At 34.6% G+C, this 22,607-nt stretch overlaps 3 protein-coding genes across 6 annotated transcripts; 1 reads left to right on the top strand and 2 right to left on the bottom strand.

The window, feature by feature from the left end:
- Positions 1–17: 17 nt before the first annotated feature.
- On the bottom strand, positions 18–3,288 carry Smyd3 (SET and MYND domain containing, class 3). 2 transcript variants are annotated; one of them, XM_965331.4, is made up of 8 exons: positions 3,131–3,288; positions 1,810–1,930; positions 1,519–1,760; positions 1,338–1,465; positions 1,046–1,222; positions 703–997; positions 476–638; positions 18–287 (listed from the first exon to the last, which is right to left on the bottom strand). In XM_965331.4, the coding sequence occupies exons 1-8, from the start codon at positions 3,135–3,137 to the stop codon at positions 77–79; spliced, it is 1,344 nt and encodes a 447-aa protein (XP_970424.2). In that variant the 5' UTR covers positions 3,138–3,288; the 3' UTR covers positions 18–76. The 2 variants fall into 2 exon arrangements, with proteins under 2 accessions (XP_970424.2, XP_015838396.1); XM_015982910.2 differs by lacking the exon at positions 3,131–3,288 and adding an exon at positions 3,055–3,076.
- A 342-nt stretch (positions 3,289–3,630) lies between these two features.
- msps (mini spindles) lies at positions 3,631–17,139 on the top strand. 2 transcript variants are annotated; one of them, XM_064356152.1, is made up of 16 exons: positions 3,631–3,846; positions 3,968–4,743; positions 6,893–7,314; positions 7,361–7,541; positions 8,797–9,247; positions 10,189–11,372; positions 11,424–11,593; positions 11,643–11,795; positions 14,180–14,421; positions 14,473–14,710; positions 14,757–15,080; positions 15,130–15,299; positions 15,350–15,538; positions 15,592–15,916; positions 15,963–16,147; positions 16,195–17,139. In XM_064356152.1, the coding sequence occupies exons 2-16, from the start codon at positions 3,993–3,995 to the stop codon at positions 16,934–16,936; spliced, it is 5,727 nt and encodes a 1,908-aa protein (XP_064212222.1). In that variant the 5' UTR covers positions 3,631–3,846; positions 3,968–3,992; the 3' UTR covers positions 16,937–17,139. The 2 variants fall into 2 exon arrangements, with proteins under 2 accessions (XP_064212222.1, XP_008200968.1); XM_008202746.3 differs by having other exon boundaries at positions 3,958–4,743.
- A 35-nt stretch (positions 17,140–17,174) lies between these two features.
- Positions 17,175–22,382, bottom strand: Hsc70-3 (Heat shock protein 70 cognate 3). Of its 2 annotated transcripts, none has more exons than XM_015982882.2 (3): positions 22,264–22,382; positions 20,952–21,100; positions 17,175–19,293 (listed from the first exon to the last, which is right to left on the bottom strand). In XM_015982882.2, the coding sequence occupies exons 2-3, from the start codon at positions 21,074–21,076 to the stop codon at positions 17,448–17,450; spliced, it is 1,971 nt and encodes a 656-aa protein (XP_015838368.1). In that variant the 5' UTR covers positions 21,077–21,100; positions 22,264–22,382; the 3' UTR covers positions 17,175–17,447. The 2 variants fall into 2 exon arrangements, with proteins under 2 accessions (XP_015838368.1, XP_008200986.2); XM_008202764.3 differs by lacking the exon at positions 22,264–22,382 and adding an exon at positions 21,426–21,586.
- Between the last annotated feature and the right edge of the window lie 225 nt (positions 22,383–22,607).

Below are 22,607 nucleotides of genomic sequence, written 5' to 3'. Positions count from 1 at the left end.
GCAACAATACACAAAAATAATTATTTTATATTAAATTTATTTTCGACTTATTAAAACAGTTTTTTTCAATCAGTTTTTAATTCGCTATTGCTGCCCGTGCTTGTTGCAACAATGGCACCAACTCATCCTTAAACAAATGACTACCAACCCCATGAATGATCTTCAATATCTGATAGGCCTTGGTCAGATGTTCCAACGCCAACTGATCATTTTCCTCAAACAGCAAGATTTTGCCCAACTTCAAATGCAATAACCCAGTAATCGGATGCACATGTCCGTAGTATTTACTACAAACATTTGGCATTAAAACAGCCAATTAATCCACGAGACAAGCGTCATTTGTGGCACTTGTTTGAAGTCGGTGAGCGACAACATACCGATCATTTCTTGTTTTATGTAATCGTTTAAAAGATAAACTCGGTCCAACTTTTTAATAAATTATGATGACGCGCGTCACATTATTATTTATACTTACTAGAAAGCGTCAACGAGCTCAAGGGCGAATTTTCTGGCAAAATCCCATTTTTGAAAGTCAATACTAGATTGAAAGGCCAAATCCAGAGTCTTGACGTGTTTTATGTTAAATTTGTGCAAGACACCTTCTTGCTTCTTTAAACAAATCTCACAAACGTCAAAATCTATTAACACAGTTAAGGGACAAAAAATGAAGCGGACCGCAGACTAAACACTGCCAAAGGATACAAGCTAATTGTTTCATGTTTTGTAAATGCAAATCGGTGAACTCGATTACTTCCTTAAAACGCTTTAGGAACGTTTCGCTTACAACTGTGTCACATTTCGCACATTTATCGCCAGGAGTTATAATTTCGGTATCGATGTGATTGTCACATTTTTCATTAGGACACGCCGCTGCGTTTATTTCAGGTGGTTCAGGCTCGAGACATTTCGGACATTTGCACAAGAAATAATAAGCGGCTTCTAATTCACTTTGGCGATCTTTCGTTGTGTTTAAAATGTCGATATAACTAATTTTTATCTGGGAAAATATTTGAATAAATAAATAAAAGAATACAATAGGTACTACCTGAGACCAGTCTAAATATTGGAACGTTTGTAAAGCTCGAATGGATAAAATTGGTCCATCAAAAATCGCCACAGCATTAGGGCTACAAGAATGATCAATTACAGAAGCTCCTAGATACATCCCTGTTCCTATACATTGCAGCTCCTGATCAATTATGTTAAAGCTGTTTATACACATCTGTAATTAAACGGGGCTATAAATTCGTCGTTAAATTGTCCTCAGTTTGTAAAAGCCGGCCAAAGCATAAATAAAACTATTTTTAATCGTCTAAATATTACATAATTGCACTTACACGTCCATACATTCCCATCAATTCAGCCGAATTTGGAAGACTATCATCGCCTAAAAATTCAAATAAAACAGCACACAGTGACGTGAAATGCTCCATTCGTTGCTGGTCCCCTTTTATATTCGGATAATCTTAAAATTAATTCATTTATTTGGATAAAAGTAACACTGTTTGAGTGTCTTACGCGACATTAAATCCTTATACATCCTGAAACAATTCTCCAAATAATACGACTTGACCAAATCGCCCCCTTTCCTCAAAATGTGGATTAATCTCGCGATAAACCTCGCAGCATCCGGTAAAATCCTGGGGGCCACTCGCTTCAAGCCCCTACATTCTGATTTATGCACACTCCACCCATCCTTCTGACACACTTTTCCGCAATAATACACATAGTGGCAACCTGAGCATTTCATAAACTGCCCCCTTGAATTAAAACAGGCGTTTTAAACGAACTACTTCACTCCCAACTCACTTTTTGAGGCAAAAATCGCAATATTCCGTCCGCAATTTCGAACTAAGGACGTAAACGAAGGGCTTTTCTTTATAGATGGTACAACCCTCATGGACGAGTTTTTTCGATCGCATTTCGGACTCTACGAGACGAAGGAGTTTAATGCATGCGAGACTTGGGGTATTTATAAATCAGCAGCTGAGAGTGCGGGTATTTTTAGGTGCGACAGGTAAAAATATCATGGGTTGGATCGGTGAGGTGGCGATAGGGGAAGCCCCGTGGGTGCTATTGGCTTCTGGAATGTGAAGAATTGAAAATGAAGCTAGAGATAAACTAAAAGAACATCTGGAAGCAAAAAAACGAAACGAAAAAAAACAGAAAGAAGGAATAAACAAAATAAAGGATATTAGAACAGTCAGAGGTGTGGAAATTTATAAATAAAGAAAGAAAAAGTAAAAACAATAAAATAAACGAAAATATAAGTATTGAAAAATGGAAAAAAATGCGGAACCACTAGAGGAAATAAACGAACGTACAAAAGAACAAACAGAAAAACAGATCAGAAATTAAGTTAAAAAAAAAGAAACCTACAGGAGAAGACGGAATTCCTAATAAAGAATGGATGAACGCCACAGAAAATCTACAAGAAAGGTTATATGAAGTCCTCAATAGGGTTTGGGAATGGGTTTAAGAAAAAAGGAAAGAAAATGTTTACATTTTAAAGGATGTCGTTAAAAAAGAAATAAGTAAAGGTAGAGGACGAATGTATGCTTGTTTCATGGACTTTAAAAAAGCGATTGATAGCGTGAACAGAAAAAAAAGAATCCAAATTTTAAAGGAGAAAGGGCAAGTAGTTAACGAGAAGAATAGAGGAAATTTATGAAGAAACGATTATTCAAGTAAAAATAAGTGAAGAAGAAGAAGATTAAGAAGAAGAATAAGAACAATGGAAGATAAAATGAAACTGAGAGATGCGGACATCGATAGGCAGGAAAGAATAACATGCAAGAACTCCCTAAATACTTAAGAAAGATGAAAAATAAAGATAAGAAAATCATAGCCAGATTTAGATGTGGAAATAAGAAAAGGGAGAACAAATTTTGCAGGGAAGATCGGGAGATTGGGAAAGAATGTGGAGATTATGTGGAGAAAAAAAGGAGACGTTATACATTATTTGTCAGAGTGTGTGGGGCTAAGGGAAGGAAACGAAAGAAGTGACGTGTGCAAGAAGAAAATTGGAAAAGAAAAAAGTGGAAATAAATATACGTAATGTAAAATATCAAATAATTTCAAGTAGGACTGTAAAGACAAATGGGCAATAAAGAAATTATAGTAGTATTACCTGCCATGTCTCGAGACACAGCAAAATGAACGTTTTTTTGATTTAGTTTCGTGTTCTAATACACGAAATCGCCAATAAATACGGTTTAGGATACGAAAACATCACTTGATCTAACCTCAAATTGCGAATTATTGAAAAACCAAATGGGGCAAATAGTTTTGGGCAAAAATTGTCAACAAAATTGAGATCTCCACAATGGAAATAAAACTCCTCACTGACACTCCCAACTTTCTTTAAAAAATTGAAATTAATATAAAAATGCGCGCCACAATTTGAATCATAATTATTTGTTTGCCACACGGTGTCGCCACATTCTCAAATAATGAGCAAATTGCATTATTGCTTTTACTACTTATATCATGTTTTAGACTTGACGCTAAATACCATGTTTTGAAAACAATTAAATATTTAACGTTTTTGGTCAGTAAACTCCATTGATGGTTTAGTGGCGCCAAAATTTAAATTAACAGCCGATCTGTATGTATGCTGGCGCCACCTTTGCCGTTTGAAAAATAGGCCGATTTTTCAAATATGGCTTACATGTCTTGTCTAAATCGGATAAGCAGTTTTTATTGATTTCAAGTTCATATATTGTGATAACGATACCAGAAACGGTTTTTTATTTATTAATTTTTACATTTTAACGTGGAGTGACTAACTGTATCGATTTTAGTGTAATCTGGTTTAAGTGTGTAATGTTTTTTTGTCTACGTTAGGTAAGGCTATGTCAATTAAAAAATAAGCAAAACTGAAGAAGAGATCACAATTGGTGTAACTGATTGTGTTTCAAGGACTGTGCTCCTTATTTGGCTGATGAATCATTTCAGCTTGTTCTAGTTTGTCCGTTATATTGAATTGAAGCATGGAAGACGAAGAGTACAAGAAGCTCCCCATTGAAGAACGTTGCGTCCACAAGCTATGGCAAGCCCGGAAGAACGGCTATGAAGAAGTGGCGAAGCTCTTCCGTCAAATCGACGATGACAAGTCGCCCGAATTTGGTAAATACCTCGGTCTGGTTAAGAAGTTTGTGTTGGATAGCCATGCCGTGGGTCAGGAAAAGGGCCTGGAAGCCACTTTGGCCTTCGTCGAGAACTACGCCCATGCGGGGAAAACAGTCGGTGAGGTTATGTCAGGAGTTGTGACCAAGTGCATCGCAGCCCCCAAGAACCGTACTAAAGAACTCGCCGTACAAGTCATACTCATGTACATTGAAATCGAGAAGGGGGAAGTCGTCCAGGAGGAGCTGCTCAAGGGCATGGAGCAGAAGAACCCCAAAATCGTGGTTGCTTGCATCAGTGCTTTTACTGTAGCTTTGAGGGAGTTTGGGACGAAGATAATCAATGTCAAGCCTTTAGTTAAGAAAATACCCGACTTGTTCTCCGATAGAGAGAAAGCTGTGAGAGATGAGGCGAGACTGATGACCATTGAGATCTACAGGTGGATTGGGAACGCCCTTAGGCCACAATTAAATAGTTTGAAACCCGTCCAGATTTCCGAACTTGAGGCAGAGTTTGCAAAAATCGATGGCCAAAAGGCTGTTCCACAGAGGTACATAAGGTCACAGCAGCAGAAACAAGCGGTTCCGGCAGGAGATGCAGAGGAAATAGATGCCGGTAACATTAAATTCTTTTTAATAACTACGTTTCTTTTATCTATTTTGGATTTATCTGTTGGAGGTAAACGAGGAAACATCAGCCAAAACTATCTTTTACGTCTTAATTTATAATATGAAAGTAGTAAATAAAATTAAATAATTAAATGAAGTAAGTTACCATAAAGAAACCATAAATATTGTAAATTAATAAAATTATAATTATAATATTATTTTATAATAGTTATATAATTATAAAATATTGCAAATAATAAAAACAGGCCGACAAATTACATGACTATGCCGAAAATTACTTTATTTTGAGCTATAAATTTACTTATTGTCTGCAACTTTTTTCTATAACTATGAAAATTTTCTAATTGAGGTCGAAAATGGTGTAATTTTTGCCCATTTCGTTCATGTTAGCTCATTTTATGAGTGATATACTAATATTTTTTACAAGTTTTTTCTAAAAAAGGTAAAAAATAGGCATGTTACTTCAAAATCATTATTTTTAATTCTTCAAATGCCTAAGCACATTTGTAAGTAAACATTTTTTTTGCTTATTTTTTTTAACAAATTGAAAGAGTACACTTTTTGATCGAATTCGTTAGTTTTGAAAATCATTATTTTTACATCTTTTGTTAATCACTTTTAATTCAAAGACTCACTTTTATTGTTTAATTTTCATCAAACAATTCGAAAAAGTACTTAGGAAAATAAAAAATTGCGTTACTTTTGTCTTTTTTCAAATAAGAGACCTCAAATTGCGATAATAACATAAAAACGAGATTGCATTAAAACAGGCCGTAGCATTTGGTGTAACTTTGACCCATTTATTTAGTTCGTTTTACGAGTGATTAATAAAATAAAAAATGCGAAAAAACACTTATCTAATTAGTTCAAAATAATTATTTTTGCATTTTTCAAACGCTGCTTTAGCACAATTTTAAGCCAAAACTCATTTGCCTTGCTTAATTTTTCCCACAACAGATTGAGAAAATATCTATTAAAGTAGAAAACTACGTTACTTTTTTTTTTTTTTTCGAACAATTCATTACGTTTTTCAGTTATTAAAGGAAGTAAAAAATTAAATAATTTTGGCTTTTTTCGTTAGATTTATTTTATTTGTAAAGGATAAAGTGTGAATTGCGAAATTCTATTTTTTCATATTATTATTTTTATATTTTTTTATATTAATTCTAATTAAAATATATTGTAATTCTACTAGCCCATTTTATAGTGAAAATTCTGGTTTTAGTTTAAGGCCATTATTTTTGATTTTTTCAAATAATGTTAAGCACAATTTAAATTAAAACGCCCTTTTGGTCAAATTTGATAAAACTTTTGCGTTTTGTTTTTTTTTTAAGAATTGTGTATACGTTTTTCAGTCTTTTTTTTGTAATTATTCTGCAAATATTTGCTAAAACAGGACAAGAGTCACAAAGGAAATTTAAAAATGGCACTATTTTGCCCTTTATAAAAAGTTTTTGAGAAAGCAACCGGAGATATTTCATTAAATATGGCCAAATTAAATTGAATGCGATGCTTTTCTGGCCTATTTATTTCGTTTTTGAACATGGTTCATGGTTCCGCGAAATTTATTTGAAGCTGGACGAAGAATCAGTTAATTAATTTGAAAATTATATTATTTTATTTTTATGCTTTTCTCTAATAAGGTGAGAAATTGTTATAAATGTGGTTAAAACAGAGATTTTTTTGGCATTTCTGAACATGTTATGTATTTTTTAACCTGACGAGCCGTCATTGAAAACAATTTAAAAATTCTAGAATGCTATAAAAATTAAGAAATTTCGGGAAAAAAACAACAAGCAAATCAGATATCAAAGAAACAATTGAGTTACAAAAAATATGTTCAATTAGTAGTTTAATAACTCATTCATTTGAACATTTTTTAGACATTTTCCATAAAATCTTGACACTTCATTACAATTGCAACTTTAAATCGAAATAACTAAGAGTTAAGAGCAGTTCATTAAATTATTAATATAGACAGTTAATTAAGTCAGTTGTTTTTCATGTAACCAATACCTTTTTAAGTATTAAATGACGAATTTAGATCAAATATTAGATAACTACAAATTGAGTTATTGACTTGTGTAATTTTCAATTAAAGCCTGATTAAATCGTTCTATTGTTGTGCGATTTAGGTGAGTCTGAGGATGTTCCCGACGACGACGAATCGCCCGATATGGACCCCTACGAGCTAGCAGACCCGGTTGACATCCTCTCAAAGCTCCCTAAAGACTTTTACGAAAAAATCGAAGCAAAAAAATGGCAAGAACGTAAAGAAGCTCTCGAAATATTAGAAAAACTAGTCCAAACTCCAAAACTACAAAGCGGTGACTATGGCGATTTGGTAAGAGCTTTGAAGAAAATGATTGAAAAAGACAGCAATGTGGTGGTTGTGGCTTTGGCGGGCCGTTGTTTGGCTGCAATCGCTGGTGGTTTGAAGAAACGGTTTCAGCCCTATGCCGGGGCTTGTGTTCCTTCACTTTTGGAAAAATTCAAAGAGAAGAAACAGAATGTTGTTATTGCAATTAAAGAGGCCATAGATGTGATTTATTTGACGGTAAGAATTGTAAGTTTGTAAAAAAGGGGCTAAATTTGTGTTGTAGACGAGTTTGGAGGCGATTCTGGAAGATGTGATTGAAGCTTTAGGAAACAAAAATCCGTCTGTTAAAGCTGAAACGTCGTACTTTTTGGCGAGGGCTTTCACAAAGACGCAACCCAGTGTTATTAATAAGAAGATGTTGAAGGCGCTGTCTACGCCACTGCTTAAGAATATAAACGAGTCAGGTATTTAAAAAGTTTAGTGGTAAACAGTAACGAAATTATACAAATAAAACAGAAAAAATATTAAAAATGGTAACTAAAAATAAAAAAATTAAATCAAACAATGTGTGAAATAAATACAACGATAAAAATAATAGAAAATTTAGACTATTTAAAATAAGTAACTCGAATCATCGTTAATTTTGATCATATAAATGGACCTATTGATCAGAAACAATTCTTTTGTGTTTTATTTATAATTAGCCACTCCTAAGCTATTACTAAAATTATGTCATTTCCTCTTGAATATATACTAAGAATTAGTTCTCTTGCTTATGACATTTTTATGATATTATTTTTTAATTTATATAATTGTAAATGTGTGTTTGTTAAAAAAACTCAAAAATACTTTAAAGTGTGGTATTTTAAGGAATTAAATTATTTATTTGTAGAATAAACTTTGTTTATTGAATGTGTATGAAACAGTTTTTTTTTAATGCTTGAATGCCACTTAATCTTAACTTATTGAGCCTCAAAATTACGATCTCTCATTTGAAGTTAAAGATAAAAACATGAATGTATTCAAAAAATTTTGTCACAAAAGAATTAATATATTTAATAATAAACAATATTAATATTAATACATATTTTTTATTAACCAATTTGGGGTTTAAATCCATTTCTGTTTAAATCACTTGTTACTCTTACATAGGTGGAGACACCTTATTTTACTTTATAAGCGTCAATGTTGAATTTTGTTAGATACTATTCTAAACTAATCTAAAAATCACCGATTTTATTTTTTTATTATATCTTTAGTTGTAATAAAGTTATAACAACCTACGATTGATTTCTGTTTAAAAAATGCAATAGCAACAGGCTGTAAAATTTATGGGTTTAAATATTTCAGTTTCAGGTTATATGTAATAATACTAATAATGTTCAAAAGTACTCAATAATTCATGCGATAATATTAAGTAAATCATCTTTACAAAAACTGAATATGTACTAGATAATAAAAACAAAAGAATGAATCAACAAAGAATTAATTATGTAATAATATTGTTTGCAGTAATTACGTCGAAATGGACTTAGAAAAAAACAACATTAAAATTGTTCACTTCACAAACTCATTGATCAATAAAATAAATAATAATTCTCTCTTTGTCTTTGACTAAAATGGTTAAAAATTAAGGTTACAAACTCACACATTTTCTTCAGCATTTCGTCAATTCTTGAGAAGTAAAAACGAATTTTTAATTATTCTTAATTTTGCTAGATCCTACTGTTCGCGACTCTGCAGCCGAGGCATTGGGAATTTTGATGAAACTCGTGGGCGAGAAAGCAATCGGCCCGTTTTTAGTCGAACTCGAAAAAGACACATTAAAAATGACAAAAATCAAAGAATGTTGCGAGAAAGCTGTAATCACGGTTAAAATAGCAGCTGTAAAAAAAGAACGACCTACAACAGCACCTACTAAAACTGCAGCACCTTCAAAACCGGTCAAAGCAGCCCCTACACCTAAATCAGCACCGACAAAACCAACAAGTGCCCCAAAGAAAAAAGCTCCAGCTATAAATTCGGCAACTGTCGTACGTCCCAAAGGCAAAAATGCGGCCAAAAAAACAGCGATTGAGAAAGAATTAAGTGATGAACAAGTGGACGAACTCGTCAGTTTTATTCCAACGGATGTTATCAACCAAATGTCTGATGCGTCGTATAAGATTCGGTATGTTTGGAGTACGTAAGACATAACTTAGGAGACGAAACGATTTTCTGAACCAAAAAAAAAATAGTTTTAAATTAATTTAAATACAACCAATTCACTAATTACATGGAAAAAAAACAGAAATGTTGAGCTTTGCACTCTTAACAGACTGAGAAAAACTGCCGACTAAAATTTTCATAAGAAACATGAGAAAAAATTTATTTAAAATTAAAAAAAATATCCTCTTTTTCAATGGTCAAAATTTTAATCATGGTATTTCTATAAATGAATAATTCTAACTAATCAATTTCATTGATAACATTTATTGTGCGATTAATAAATGAAGCGATTAAGTATAGACGTCTTTACTTGAAACTTGAAATATCATTGGATTACTACATTTTTGTTTTATCTTGTTTTTTGCATAATAAGTTTTGTATTGTTGAGAAAATAACTACGTATAAAGACGATTAAATTTTTTATTATAAATTGTAGCAATGAGATTTTATAAAAATTAATTCCTTTCTTTTAAAGTATTTTTTGGGCAACCGATTGCAAAGTGATCTTTTCACTGTCCAAGTGTACATTGACAACAGTAAGAATTGATAGTTTTGTAAGTTTTTTCTACGTTAAAAGTTAATTACATAAAACTGTTTTTTAATTGACACGTTATTTTAATTTGCAACAAAACCTTTTACTTTAAGAAAACATATTAAACAGCACATCCGGCATTTAGTAAAAATTTTATTAATCTTCATTTTTTTTCATTAATTCGTGTTTTACATGTTTGTTTTAGGCAAATTAAATCGTATATTAAAAATTATTTTGTATTAGCCTCATAATAAATTTAATTTGCAAAGAAACTAACAAATTTATTTTGGGAACATCGTTTCATATCCTAAGTTCTAGATATTCAATGTTCGGGGAAAAATAATTGGATTGAATGAATGGTGTTGTTTTAGTTTGGCGGCTGTGAAACAGTATTTCGATGCGATTAAAGCTTTGGGCCCGGATATCCCGACTCAAGCCTTGGTTAAATGTTTGAGTCGAAAGCCCGGTTTGAAAGATACGAACTTCCAAGTACTTCAATCTCGAATTGAGATTGTTAAGTATCTCGCGGAGAATTCGACTTTTTCAGCCACGACAGCAAACATTTGTATTAACGACATCATCGATAAATTCGGCGATGCGAAAAATGGGGCCCTTGTACGTGAAACAGTCTCGGCAATAGCCGAAGCTACGAGCTTGTCTTTCGTTTCGTCAATCGTCGTAGAATCGGCCCTCAATCAGAAAAACCCCAAAGTCACAATCGAATCACTTGCCTGGCTTTCGGACGCGATCAAAGAGTTCGGTTTTAATGATCTTAACACGAAAGTTTTGATCGAAAGTGGGAAAAAATGTCTCGCTTCGAGTAATCCCGGTGTGAGACAAGCTGCTATTACTTTTTGTGGAGTACTTTACTTGTACATCCAGAACCCGTTATACACTTACTTTGAGAATGAAAAAGCTGCGTTACGTGACCAAATCACGGTCGAATTTGAGAAATATCAAGGTGTTAAACCTCCAACTCCCACTCGAGGCATTGCGAAGTGTTCGAGTAGTAACAGTTTGGATAACTTGGACGATAATAACGAAACTGAAGAGGAAACCACAGCCAAAAACATGCAAGACTTGCTCCCAAGGGTTGATATAAGCGCACAAATAACCGAATCACTTCTCAATGATCTCGAAGACAAGAACTGGAAAGTGCGAACGGAAACACTCACTAAAATCCAACAAATCATTCAAGATGCCAAGTTTATTAAACCAAATTTGGGGGATTTACCCCAAAGTTTGAACCGACGAATGGCTGATAGTAACAAACAAGTGGCACAAACGGCCCTCAATATCTGCGAAATGATTGCAAAATCAATGGGGGCTCCGTCAAAACAATACATTAAGGTGTTCTTCCCCATGTTTTTGAGGAGCCTGGGGGATATTAAGCCCCAGATGAGGACTGCAGCCAAGGATGCGATCAACGCCTATGTCGAACAGTGCGGTTATAAGGAGTTTTTCGAAAACGAGATGATTTTTGATGGGTTAAAGTCAGGGACGCCGCAATTGAAAGTCGAATTGTGGGATTGGTTGGCTGAGATTTTACCCAAAAGTAGGGTGTCCTGTTTTTTTATTTGGTTTGGGATTAATTTTATTATTCCAGTTCCTGTGAAGAGTATTCCAAAGGAAGAGTTGGTTGTGTGTATACCGCTTTTGTACAGTCATCTCGAGGATCGACTGCATGATATTAGGGCTAATTCTCAGAAAGCTATTTTAGGTATTATGATACATGTGGGGTATGAGACTATGCTCAAACAAATCGAAAAATTGAAGGTATTTGGTTAAAATTGATCATGTTATTCTTTTAATTTTGTGTTTCTAGCCCGGGTCACAATTAGACGTTCGGAAAAAATTAGATAATGAAAGAGCAAACTTACCGATGCAACCTGCACCTAAAAAAACAGTGGAAAAGGAAGAAAAGGTTGTTAGAGGAACCAAACCTGTGGCAAATTCGAAAAATGCAGTCAAACCGAAGGTTTGTTTGCAAGTTTTATTCACAAAAATTACAACGTGCAGATAAAAAAATTATATCTAGCTTTAATGTAAAAACATTAGAATTTTGAATTCTAGGCATTTTGGTACGTTTTTAAGTCCGGAATTTTTAAAAATCAACTTTTTTCAACGAAACAAGTGCATAATTAAGACGAGTTTGAGCTATTTCAAGACGATTTGACTAGTTTTTATAGAAGAATAGTCAGAAATGAATGTATTTTAACAAACAAAAAATGCCAAAAAGTTTAGTTAATTAATTAGTTAAAAGATTAATTACATGATCTGGCTCGTCTGTATATCTTAAAAAAAGTTAATATTCCTAATAAACGAGTGCCCAAAGAAGGCATTTTGAGATATTTTTAGGTGATTGGGCTCGTTTTTAAAAATAAATCGTTAAATTTAACATATTTAAATCGAATAAGAAACTAAATAACGTGTTCTGAAGTAATCCTGGGCGATTTGGCTCGTTTTTAGTCAAAGTATCGATAAAAGTTATCGAAAAAATGTCTGAAATAAACTAATTTGAAGTATTTCTACCCAACTTGGCGCGTTTTAAAGGTATAAATTTAAACGTATTTGAAGTAAATAAGTGTGAGTTGAGTATTCTCAGATGAATTGGTGAGTTTTTAAATGAGGAATCGCTAAGAAATTAATTTATTTCAATGAAACAATGAGTTTCAAAAAGGCTTGGTTCATTTTTAAGCGAGCAATTTTTGAAAATCAACTTCCTTAAACGAAATGCGAAAATAAAGTGATTTAAATTATTGCCAGACGATTTGGCTCGTTTTTATGCAGGGAACTATCGCGAAAATAAAGCGATTTGACTTGTTTTTAGTCAGAAAATAATTAAAAATGAATGTATTTCATTGAAAGCAATTTAGTATTAAGTATTGTAAGCCGATTTAGCTCGTTTTTAATCGAAGAATGGTTAAAAATGTATTTCAACAAAACATACGGTAAAATATCGAATCGATAACCAATCAATTTATTTAAGCGAAACAACTGCCAAATTACCGCGATCTAAAGTATTTCAAGGCGATTTGGCACGTGTTTAAACAGAAAATCGCTAAAATGAAATTGTTTAAATGGAACTAGAGCCAAAATAACGCTGCAAGAAATATATTTCTAAGCGATTTATGGAGTGTTTTTAAGCGAGGGATTGCTGAAAATCAACTTTGTTGGAACCAAGTGCAAAAATAAGACGGTTTAAACTATTTCCACACGAATTAAGGACTTCCAAGGGATTTAGCTAAAAAATGAGACTTACTTCAACGAAAGAAAAACAAAAAAAGAGTCGGTTAAGCTCGTTTTTAAGTGAGGAATCGCTGAAAATCAACTTATTTCAATTAAACAAATGCTAAATATGGTAATTTGAAACATTCCGCGGTGGTTTAGTTCGATTTTTAACGAGGAATTGTTAAAAATCAACTTACTTCGGCTAAATAATTGCCAAATTCAACATTCTCAGGTGATTTAACTCGTTTATATCTGAAAAATAGTTAAAAATTAATGTACTTCAACAAACGAAATGCCGATAATAAAGTGATTTGGAGATAAAGTATTTTCAGGCGATTTGGTCTGTTTTTAAGCGAGGAATGTAGGGGTTTTTTAATTATTTTTTGCCGCGATCTAAACCTTTTTCTTAAGCAAAAAAATTGCTAAAGTCAACTGATTTAAATAGAACCAAATAAATAAATAACCAAAATAACGTTGCATGGAATTTTTAAGCGAGAAATTGTTGAAAATCAACTTATTAAAGATAACAAATGTAAAAATAGACTGTTTATAAACTATTTCCAGATAATTTAAGTCGTTTAAGCGAGGAAATGAGAGCCAAAATAATACGAATTGAGGATTTTCGGGAGATTTAGCTCGTTTTTAGTTGAAGAGTAGGGAAAAATGGGTGTATTTCAACGAAATAAAAACCAAAAAAAAATTATTTGACCAGTTTTTAAGCGAGTACTCAACTTATTTCAATTAAACAAATGCCAAAATAAGGCATTCCTAGGTGGTTTTTAGTTCGTTTTTAAACAAGGTATTGATAGAAGTCAACATTTTTAAACGTAACAAATGTGCGACTTTAAACCTTCTCAGGCGATTTTGCTTGTTTTTAGTTCAAGAGTAGATAATAGTTAAAAATTGTTCAATGAAGGAAATAATAGGCAAATTGGCACTACTTTTTAACCGAGAAATCGTCGAAAAACTTATTTCATTACGAAAAATACAAAATAATAAATGATTTGCCTCTGCCGCAAATTAACGTATTTCAGTTAAAAATTCGCTAAAATAAAACCATTTGAAGTAATTGTAAATTATTTGCAAAATTTAATAATCTTTTTCAAAAAATAAAATAACCAATCGGTTTAGGGAGCTGCATCAACCACCAAAGTTACAACAAATAAGAAAAAGGACGAAGACATCGACACCTCACCACTTATGGTTGTTAACAATATGAAACATCAAAGAACCATCGATGAGTCGAAATTAAAAGTCTTGAAATGGAATTTTACGACACCTCGTGAGGAGTTTGTTGAATTGTTGAGGGATCAAATGACGGCAGCGAACGTTAACAAAACTTTGATTTCTAACATGTTTCATAACGATTTTGGGTAAGTTATGGACGTTTTTAAAAATATTGAAATAAATTGATTTTTTGTCAGATATCATATCAAAGCTTTGGACTCGTTGATGGAAGATTTGAATGATAATTCGGCCGCTTTGATCGCCAATCTCGACTTGATATTGAAATGGCTTACTTTGAGATTTTTCGATACGAATCCTTCGGTTGTTTTCAAAGGTTTGGAGTATTTACATTCCGTGTTCAACGTCTTGATCGAATCAAATTATCGCCTATTGGAGAATGAAGCCTCGGCGTTTCTGCCATATTTAGTCATAAAGGTTGTGTCAAAACACAAATTTTTCGTTTAATAAAAGGAGTTTTTAGATCGGTGATGCAAAATTTTGTAGCGGCGTTCGTTCATTATTAAAACAAGTGTGTCACGTGTATCCCGTTGCTCGTTTATTTACCTACATTATGGAAGGCGTTAAGTCGAAAAATGCCCGTCAAAGGGCCGAATGTTTGGAAGCCATGGGTTCGATTATACAAGACCATGGTATCGGTGTTTGTGGCTCTTCTCCAGCTGTTGTGTTAAAAGAAGTCGCCAAACAAATCTCCGACAAAGACAAGTCGGTCCGAAATGCCGCCCTTAATTGCATGGTGGAAGCCTATCACATTCTTGGCGATAAAGTCTACAAAATGATCGGAAATGTATGTTTCCACACTTGTAAATTTGCTAGATGTTTTAATTTTTTTTAAGATTTTGGGTAAAGATTTGGCTTTGTTGGAAGGCCGTATCAAGCACTCGAAACGTCCAGTAAAACCGGTGGAAATAATTCCACAGATTAAAGAACAGGAAATTGTCAGTGTTGAAGACAATGAACCGGAACCGAACGAAGAAGAAGACGAAGATCAATTACCACCCGTGGTGTAAGAAACTAATTATGCGCCCGAATTTTACACAATGTTTTTTCTCGTAGAATGCCACCGAAAACAGTTCGGGAAATCCACGAACCGACTGGACCGTTCACTCTGGATACGGAATTATTAGAAAAACTTGATAAACTTCTCGCTCCGGTTCATTTGACCGAAGCGAAGACATTCGATTTGGATTTCCTCAAAGATGATGTTAACATTCCGACTTTATCGGCGGCCGATATTAGGGCAAAGTAATTTTTTTGGGACAAATTCCTTATAAATGATAAATTCGTGTTGTTTTCAGGATTATGCCTTTGTCTCCCCCCAAGCCGCTCGATCCAGTTATTCCAATTTCCTCCTTGGGTGGTTTACAACAAAAGAATGCGAAAAAGCAAGACCCTGTTTTGAGTTACCTTCAACAAATCACATCCCCTGACCTGAATATCGCCCTTAAAGGGTTGCAACAAATCATTGATTATTTTCAGCACGCTTCGCACAAAGACATGGAACATGAGGATGATTTCGTGAGGGCGATTATTGTCCAGTTGAAGTATTTGAGGAATCAGGAACCGGTCGAAGATTCGGAAATTCCGAAAATATATCGATGTATTCTGACGTCCATTGATGCGGTAGGTTTCGAATAATTTGCAATCCTTTTAATTAAAAGAAATCTAGTTTTATCGCAAAGGTGTGCGTAAGCAAGTCTCGACTGAAAGTCTTAAGGAGATTGTTGATCAGCTTATCCACGTTCTTGTCTCTCGCAAGTTGGAAAACTGTGCCGACGGTGATGCCTACATCCGAGTCATTAATTTACATTGCGTGAAAATCATCGAAAAGTCCGACCATACGCGAATTATTTGGTGAGTGTCGAAATTTTACTTGCAAAAATATTGAGGACGTTTTTTAGTGCGTTGATTAAATTAATACATGAGTGTATACGAAATGATAGCCCTGATCGCCACACTGAACTAGTTATGAAATGTCTGTGGCGTGTGATTAAATTAATGCCTGATTGGGGCGAAGAACTGGACTATGATTCAGTCCTACTTGAACTCCATAATTTCCTCAAAGAATTCCCCTCAACTTGGTGGAAAAACAAACCAGTGGATACCACTCTACGTACTATAAAAACCATCCTACATTCCTCCGTTAAAATCAAAGGAGGGTCAATTGTGTGCCACTTCGGTAAAATCCCAAATCCTAGCGAATCAGAAATTGAGTCGTACATCTTGAAACTATTAAAAAGTATGAAACTGGAAGCAGTCCAGCAACCCCCTCCACAACCACAACGCATCTCATTTTCGCGAGCTACGCATACCATGCTGACCGAGATTTTCCAGAAAATCGGCAATAAAGATGCGACTAAAGAAGGCCTCAATTTACTGTACGATTTCATGCAGCAACACCCCGAAGCTGACATTGAGCCATTCCTGAAGAAATCTTCCAAGTTTTTCCAGGATTATATCCAGAACGGGTTGCAGGAAATTGAAAAGTCGCGGAAAACGACTAGGGAAAAGGTTGAGGAGAAGGTTGCCGAAGCGATAACAGGGTCTGTGGAGGCGGAGGAAAACAGGGGGCCTGAATATTGGGAGAAAAGACTGCAGGCGTGGAAGAAAATTGTCGATGATAAGGACGTTGGAGATCAGTAGTGTAAACAATAAACTTAAATTCAGTCACGTTTTATTACCGACGAATAACGAGTCGGGCTAGACTAGTTTTTAAACTGAATTTTGTTGATTTGTTAAGACTAATGATGTAACGCATTATTTATTTTTATGTAGATAACTTAATGTACTTTTTTCTTATTATTTTTTTACCGTATATTAACGTTAATGAATCTCTCTAATTACCACATTTTTTATTACTTCACCATCAATAAGACACCAGTAATTTTTCACGAGTTTATTTGAAAAATTTACAACGTAACAAGTCAAATACAAGTGTACAATCTACACTCGTACGCTCATATTTGATCGTGGAAAAAATAAATAAGTTACCAGTACGTACGCACATAAAAATTGAATATAAAAGATTTACTACTTAATACAAAAAACTGGGAAATTTGAAATCAAGACCCGAATTATTCAAACCGCACGCAATCCACACTCATCCACACCTATTGGGCTAGAAAATGTAATTAAATTCAGTCTTGCTTGCACCTCACAGCTCATCTTTAAGATCATCGTCGTCTTCGCTGGTTGGTGGAGGTGCCCCACCAGCTCCCTGATACAACTTCGCAATGATTGGTTGCACAACATCCTCCAATTCCTTCTTCTGTTTTTTGTACTCTTCAGCTTCCGTGTCTTGATTATCCTCCAACCATTTGATCTTCTCATCGATCGCTTCTTCCATCTTCGTTTTCTCGTCACTTGAGACCTTCGACCCCAACTTGTCTTTATCATTCAGTTGGTTCTTCAACGAATAGGCGTAGCTCTCCAATTCGTTCCTTGCTTCAACTCGTTCCTTCAATTTCTTGTCATCATCAGCGAACTTCTCCGCGTCTCTAATCATACGATCGATGTCTTCAGGAGTCAATCGGTTCTGGTCATTCGTAATAACAATCTTTTCCCGATTTCCGGTTCCTTTATCTTCGGCCGAAACTTGCAAAATACCATTGGCGTCGATCTCGAAAGTGACTTCGATCTGAGGGACACCACGTGGTGCTGGAGGGATTCCAGTCAAGTCGAATTTGCCCAGCAAGTGATTGTCCTTGGTCATAGGACGTTCACCTTCATAGACTTGGATCGTGACGGTGTGTTGGTTGTCAGAAGCGGTCGAAAAGACTTGGGATTTTTTCGTAGGGATTACGGTGTTACGTGGGATTAATTTTGTCATGACTCCTCCTACAGTTTCAATACCCATGGTCAAAGGATTAACATCAAGGAGGACAATAGCATCAGTGTCTTGTTCACCGGAGAGAACACCAGCTTGGACAGCCGCTCCGTAAGCAACAGCTTCGTCAGGGTTAATCCCACGAGAGGGTTCCTTACCACCGAAAAATTCCTTAACCAATTGTTGCACTTTCGGGATACGAGTTGAACCACCAACAAGAACAATTTCATCAACGTCTTTTTTATTCATATCAGCGTCTTCCAGAACCTTTTGGACCGGTTTCATAGTAGATCTGAACAAGTCCATGTTCAATTCCTCAAACTTGGCCCTTGTTAAAGTTTCAGAAAAGTCGTCACCTTCGAAGAACGATTCAATTTCGATCCTAACTTGATGGGCTGAAGACAAAGCACGTTTCGCTTTTTCAACTTCACGTCTCAATTTTTGCACCGCACGGTTGTCCTTCCTGATATCTTTACCCTTCTTCTTCTTGTACAATTTAATGAAGTGGTCCATAACTCTCTGATCGAAATCTTCACCACCCAGATGGGTATCACCATTGGTCGCCACGACCTCAAACACCCCATTATCAATGGTCAGGAGCGAGACATCAAAAGTACCACCACCCAAATCAAACACCAAAACATTCTTCTCCCCGTCTTTCTTATCCAAACCGTAGGCAATTGCCGCAGCAGTTGGTTCATTAATAATCCTCATAACAACCAACCCGGCAATAGTCCCAGCATCTTTCGTGGCCTGTCTTTGAGCATCGTTGAAGTAAGCAGGCACCGTTACCACAGCATGGGTGACCTTCTTGCCCAAGTAAGCCTCAGCTGTTTCTTTCATTTTGCCCAAAACCATGGCTGAGATCTCCTCAGGCGCGAAAACTTTGTTTCCTTGACTGGTTTCAACGGCAATGTGTGGTTTTGAATTCTTTTCGATGACTTTAAACGGGAAGAATTTAATATCGTTTTGGACACTTTGCTCGCTCCAGTCACGTCCAATCAGACGCTTGGCGTCGAAAATTGTGTTTTCGGGGTTGGTGGTGAGTTGATTCTTGGCGGCGTCGCCGATGAGACGCTCGCCGTCGGCGGTGAAGGCCACATACGAGGGGGTGATTCTGTTACCTTGGTCGTTGGCGATGATTTCCACGCGACCGTTTTTGTACACGCCGACACTGCGGACGAAAATTCGATTAAAACTCAATTTCAAGTCACTGATAGCGTGGTTGGAAATACTAATTTGTTTTTTTCAATTTTTCAAACGAAATGTGTTCGAAATTTAAGTGAAGCTTTATTTCTTATTGACACTACTAGGTACAACTGGAGACTAGTCATTTTTAAAGCTCAAACTAGTAAAAACGTAGAACTCAACAACTCAACATGAAAACGCTCCACAATTAGACGATTAATGTGACTATAATAATAGTAATCAGATCGATTTTAAAAATACATAATTACATCTTTACCACACGTAAATGTCGACAAAAACTTAAATACAAAATACCTTTCTTTCTACAAGAAGAAAGAACTTAGAAGTATAGCTTCTTAACAAATTCGAGTTATAATTTTTATAACACATCCATTTGTAAAACTGGAACTTATTATTAACTTATTATTTAGAACCTAATCAAACCACAAGTCTAATTAATTAATTACCTAATTCTTCGTTCAGTATAAAACTCAAAATAATGAATTTAAAATACAGATTCAGATTTCTAGAGCAAGTTCGCAATTTTATGATCTTGAAAAATTGTCAATCTTAAATAAGATGACCAATTTCAACAAATTCAAAATCAGAACATTAAGTAATTACAATAATAAATACAGAGTATAAAATCTTGGTATGAAACATAAAAAAAAGGTTGTTGGTTCTTGATATTGTTGTCATCGTCAAATATCTACCTAATCTAGCTCTGCATAACATATTTTTTGCAAAATTTCTATGAAAATCTATCCAAATTACACGAAAAATCAATTTATTTGTTGTGGGTTTCATTCAACTGACTATTTTAAGCGACTAACAGATTTTTACAACCTGAGTTATCTATAGATTTTCTGGTGGAGACTTGGCCTATTCGCTACTAAAAGTGTAGAGAAATCAGAAAATTAATGTTTTTTTCGTTATCTAAAAACTGAAAATTTTATTTTTTGTTTAATTAGCAAGTTTTTTAAGAGAAATTTCTGGAAAATTTAACAATTTAGATTAAAGGGTTAGTGCAGTACTTTCTTTTTACAAAAATTTACTTTAAATTTATAATTATTTTCAACTAATTTAATGGCACATTGTTTTATTTTCATTGTTTTTTATTTCATGCGATGGGACTTGCTATAAACAAATGTGAGTGCATTTCAAGTGCGTTAATATGTATTGTTGGTTGCATCGTACAGGTGTGTAAAGTTATGTTTACGACCCGTTTCCCTACAGGAAAAATGAGTCAACAACCATCAAATAACTAGTGAGTCAAAACACTTTGATAGTTGTTTTAAAGAAAAAACAGAGTTTACTATACAAAAAAACATTATAATAATTATCTTCATGTGTAAGCATAAGAAAATTAAGAATGGCAGTGAAAATGTCCCACTCTCTTTTTTAATCAAAACTGGAAAATTTGACAGATAACTGATAAGGGACCACGTTTAATTTAGACACTCTTAATCACTTCAACTTAGAAACCTTCATTCTATACCTAATTATAATTATACAATTAATAAAACATTTAAAAGATATGTTTATCTCAACAGTTATCTCATACGTGTCAATTGTTACAACCAACTTTTACTCGATACCATACCCAAGATATGAGTTAAAATAAGAAAAAAATCCTCAACATACCACGAATACGTTGTCCCTAAATCAATCCCAATGACTGTTCCCACGTCTTCCTTCTCCTTTTTGTCATCTTTTGCCCATACGGACAGGACGAGGCACAGTGCCCCCAACGCCAAATGCAGCTTCATTTCTTTTGATTTCTTGCGTTCTGTCTGCAAAAAAGAAAGAATTGTAGCGACTGGAACCGATTTACTGTTATCCAACAGTCAATGTGGCAAGTGCCACATGCAGATAACTGTACATTGTCTGGGTTGAACTTTCGTTGTAATTTAAGACACGTAGGTGGTCACTACCAAATTATTTCCAAATAAAATTACTCTACCACGAATTTAAAGTGAGAATTTGCTGTCTTTCCCCGTCAATTAATTGATTTGAACCGGCATGACACTGCTGCATCCATCACTCGAGGATATTTCAATAAATATCGACCGGGCTTCCAACCCCGTCCCGAATTATTGATTTTCTTTAATTACTTACCAATTAATTATTACAAAAATACAAAACTCTTGCACTTTCTCAACACGATAAACTTTACACACGCTATTCTCCTCTTTAACTGCAAAAACTGACTGGAATTCTTTGACACGCCGAATATAAATCTAGAATTTGTCGTGGGAACGTCTGATTGGTTGGTTTTTGAAAGTTCTGGATCGCGATTGGTTAAAGTTTCTTTTGTTGGCCGTTTCTGATTGGTACACGTGACTGAAGTTTCCTGAATGTTCCGGGACAGTGGCGTAACAAATGGAATGTTCAAGCCAATTTTTCGAGAAAATAATACCAGAAGAGTCAGATAAGATATTTGTGGGGCAGGACACGTAAGTCTAAGGCGAAATTGCGCTTAGGAGTATAACAAAGGACAGGTATATAAAATTTCAAATATGACAGCTAGACTAGGTTAAGGCGGCCCCTGAGAAATGTTAAATTAAACTCCGATCACTTTTATAATATTAAACAAAAACGCATCAACTTGAAAATTTTTGCATTGTAAGTTACGTCATTTACCGCGAACTGAGGCTTTCAAAAATAGGTTACGTTATTATGATTTTTTTTCTACTTTTTTTTCTCTTTGTATTTTACACTTTTTGTACTAAAAAAAAACATTTCGAAATTTAGAGAATTTTGTTGCAGTTGACTGCATTTGTGCGCAGACAGTGAAATGAAATTAATAATTTGGAGCGACATTAGTTTACTCGTACAAATGTATTCTGAAAGTGTCCAAGACGTTTTGCAATGTATCCCTTAACAAATACGGGCTTTGTGGCAAATACGTGGTTTGAAAATTGGCCTAAGGATTATGAGATCTCAAATTACTTACTTGCACTGGCTTTTGAAGTTACGTTTGTACATTACTCAAAAGGTGTTCGAAAAGGCCACATATCAGGGCTGGTACAAAAGCCTCTAACGGTCCGTATTTGATCAATTTGATTAAATTATGCACTTGAAACAGGTACCGATTGACACTGACAGTTCTCTCAGATAATTGTCAAAAAATTAAGTTGTCAACATTATCCAACTAAATTACCCTGGTTTTTAGTGTAATAATTATAGCACTCCGTTGGATATTACGACACGCAAATCGCGTATCGTAATGACCTCATTACGAAACCAAAGTAGAAAAAATGAATTTCGTATAAGGATCATAGGATCTGCATTCTCGTG

This window comes from Tribolium castaneum, chromosome 4 (assembly GCF_031307605.1).
Source record: "Tribolium castaneum strain GA2 chromosome 4, icTriCast1.1, whole genome shotgun sequence".
In the NCBI taxonomy this organism is placed as follows: Eukaryota; Metazoa; Arthropoda; class Insecta; order Coleoptera; family Tenebrionidae; genus Tribolium; species Tribolium castaneum.
This window is presented reverse-complemented; position numbering and strand designations above follow the sequence as displayed.

What these genes read in the sequence shown, in the direction of transcription:
- Hsc70-3 (XM_015982882.2), bottom strand. Translation starts at nt 21,076, where the DNA reads ATGAAGCTGCATTTGGCGTTGGGGGCACTGTGCCTCGTCCTGTCCGTA. An exon ending in TTAGGGACAACGTATTCGTG is followed by an intron (nt 19,294 to 20,951) that starts GTATGTTGAGGA and finishes TTTCGTCCGCAG; the next exon opens with TGTCGGCGTGTACAAAAACG.
- msps (XM_064356152.1), top strand. Translation starts at nt 3,993, where the DNA reads ATGGAAGACGAAGAGTACAAGAAGCTCCCCATTGAAGAACGTTGCGTC. An exon ending in GATGCGTCGTATAAGATTCG is followed by an intron (nt 9,248 to 10,188) that starts GTATGTTTGGAG and finishes GTGTTGTTTTAG; the next exon opens with TTTGGCGGCTGTGAAACAGT. An exon ending in GACCATACGCGAATTATTTG is followed by an intron (nt 16,148 to 16,194) that starts GTGAGTGTCGAA and finishes GACGTTTTTTAG; the next exon opens with TGCGTTGATTAAATTAATAC.
- Smyd3 (XM_965331.4), bottom strand. An exon ending in TGCGATTTTTGCCTCAAAAA is followed by an intron (nt 1,761 to 1,809) that starts GTGAGTTGGGAG and finishes TTTTAATTCAAG; the next exon opens with GGGGCAGTTTATGAAATGCT. An exon ending in AAACATGAAACAATTAGCTT is followed by an intron (nt 639 to 702) that starts GTATCCTTTGGC and finishes CTGTGTTAATAG; the next exon opens with ATTTTGACGTTTGTGAGATT.